We start from the raw sequence: 1,596 nt of genomic DNA, 5'->3' as shown, positions 1-1,596 counted from the left end.
CCCAATCTCAGACAAACGTCCTGGACCAGCGCGCCGAGCGGTCTGACAGACGTGACGAGCAGGTGTTCAGGGATGCCAACTCACAGGACCAGGGCGCCGCGCGAAAAGACGAGCAGGAGAGGCAGGGAAACTTCAAGGAGGCGGAGCTAGACAGGCAGCGACAGCAGCAGGAGCAGAGAGCACGCGAGCAGGTAGGCGGGGCTTCTGTGGTGTGGGGTGGTTTGTGGCATGGGTGGGTGGGAATTACGTGGTGGTGGGTGAAGCGTGTGGTTTGTGTTGTGGGCGGGGCTTATGTGGTAGGTGTGGTTTGTGTTGTGGCCCGGGCTTCTGTGGTAGGTGTGGTTTGTGCTGTGGGCGGGGCTTCTGTACTGTGGCATGGTTTGTGGCGTGGGTGAGACTTACGTGGTGGATAGGCTGTGGTTTGCGTTAACGGTGTAGCTTACGTTATAGGAGTGATTTGTGCTGTGGGCGTAGCTTCTGTGGTGTGGAGCAGGTTGTGGCGTGATTTGGGGTGGGATTTGCGAGGTGGATGGGATATGGTTTGTGTTGTGGGCGGGGCTTCTCACGTAGCAGATGTGGTTTGTGCTTTAATCGGGGCTTTATGTCTTCGGTGAGGTTTACATGGTGGGTGGGCTTTTTTGTTGTAGACGGAGTTAATGTTGTGGGTTTAGGTTTTTATTGTTAGCGGTGCTCATGTAGTTGATGGGGTTTACGCTGTAGGGGTGGTTAAGTGATCGGTGTGTTGCGTGCAGGGAGCGAGTCCTTAGCAGTAAATGGAGTTTATTCACCTAGTTTGTATTTGGTAGATAAAGCATTTAAGGCTCGAGTTTGTTCATAATATTACTTGCAACTAACGCAAAGCGACCAAGTCTTTATATGAAATCTGACACAGGGAACAGGAACATACAGTTTATTTCCTCTTGGCCGCAAATCAACTGAAACTCGAGAATTATCTGAAAAATTAAATGTTCCAACTTCTTTCTATACAGAGAAGCGCAAGGCAAACCTCGTGGAATCGCTTTCTAGAGGGCGATTTTGGTATTTATTGTTTTTGGTGAGCAATGGGGATCACCAAAGTAGTGACAGTTATCATTTAATGTCCTGCTTGCAAATACATATTATTGTTGGAGGTACAAACATTTTTGGCTTCTGAAAAAAAAGCACTGGTTAAAAAATGATTGACAAGCAGGCACTGTTTAGAGCAATCAGACACTTGCTGATTACTATGAAGGAAAGTTTCAATTTCTTTTACAAGTGTTCCATTCCACCGTTTTATTGAAGACGCGTTGCCGCTTTTCTTAAGATGATTGGGCAAAGCTGGGTATTGGGACTGAAGAAGCTACGTTAATTTACTGAGGAAGAGTCTGTATACCTATAATTTACTTCCGTTCCGTTCAATCTCATTACTTTGCTAATGTTCTATATTCCTCTTTAATTCCTTTTTGTCCTTCTCGGCCTCTGTTTCTGTCTCTTCCTGTCTGTCTGTCTGTCTCTCTTTTCTCTCTCTCTCTCTCTCTCTCTCTCTCTCTCTCTCTCTCTCTCTCTCTTTCTCTCTCTTTCTCTCTCTCATTCTGTGTATATCTATCTATCTATCTA

The 1,596-nt window shown here is 46.4% G+C and overlaps 1 protein-coding gene across 1 annotated transcript in view; it reads left to right on the top strand.

The window, feature by feature from the left end:
- Positions 1-1,596, top strand: part of LOC101861766 — a gene marked incomplete in the record, with an annotated part of 12,403 nt that overhangs the window by 7,485 nt on the left and 3,322 nt on the right. Inside the window, 1 exon segment of the mRNA XM_005107865.2 lies at positions 12-191. Within this exon segment, the coding sequence (XP_005107922.2) occupies positions 12-191 (180 nt within the window).

The sequence above is a fragment of the Aplysia californica genome, unplaced genomic scaffold (assembly GCF_000002075.1).
Source record: "Aplysia californica isolate F4 #8 unplaced genomic scaffold, AplCal3.0 scaffold00638, whole genome shotgun sequence".
Taxonomy (NCBI): Eukaryota; Metazoa; Mollusca; class Gastropoda; order Aplysiida; family Aplysiidae; genus Aplysia; species Aplysia californica.
Note: the sequence above shows the minus strand (reverse complement) of the source record. Positions and strands in the feature narration are given on the sequence as shown.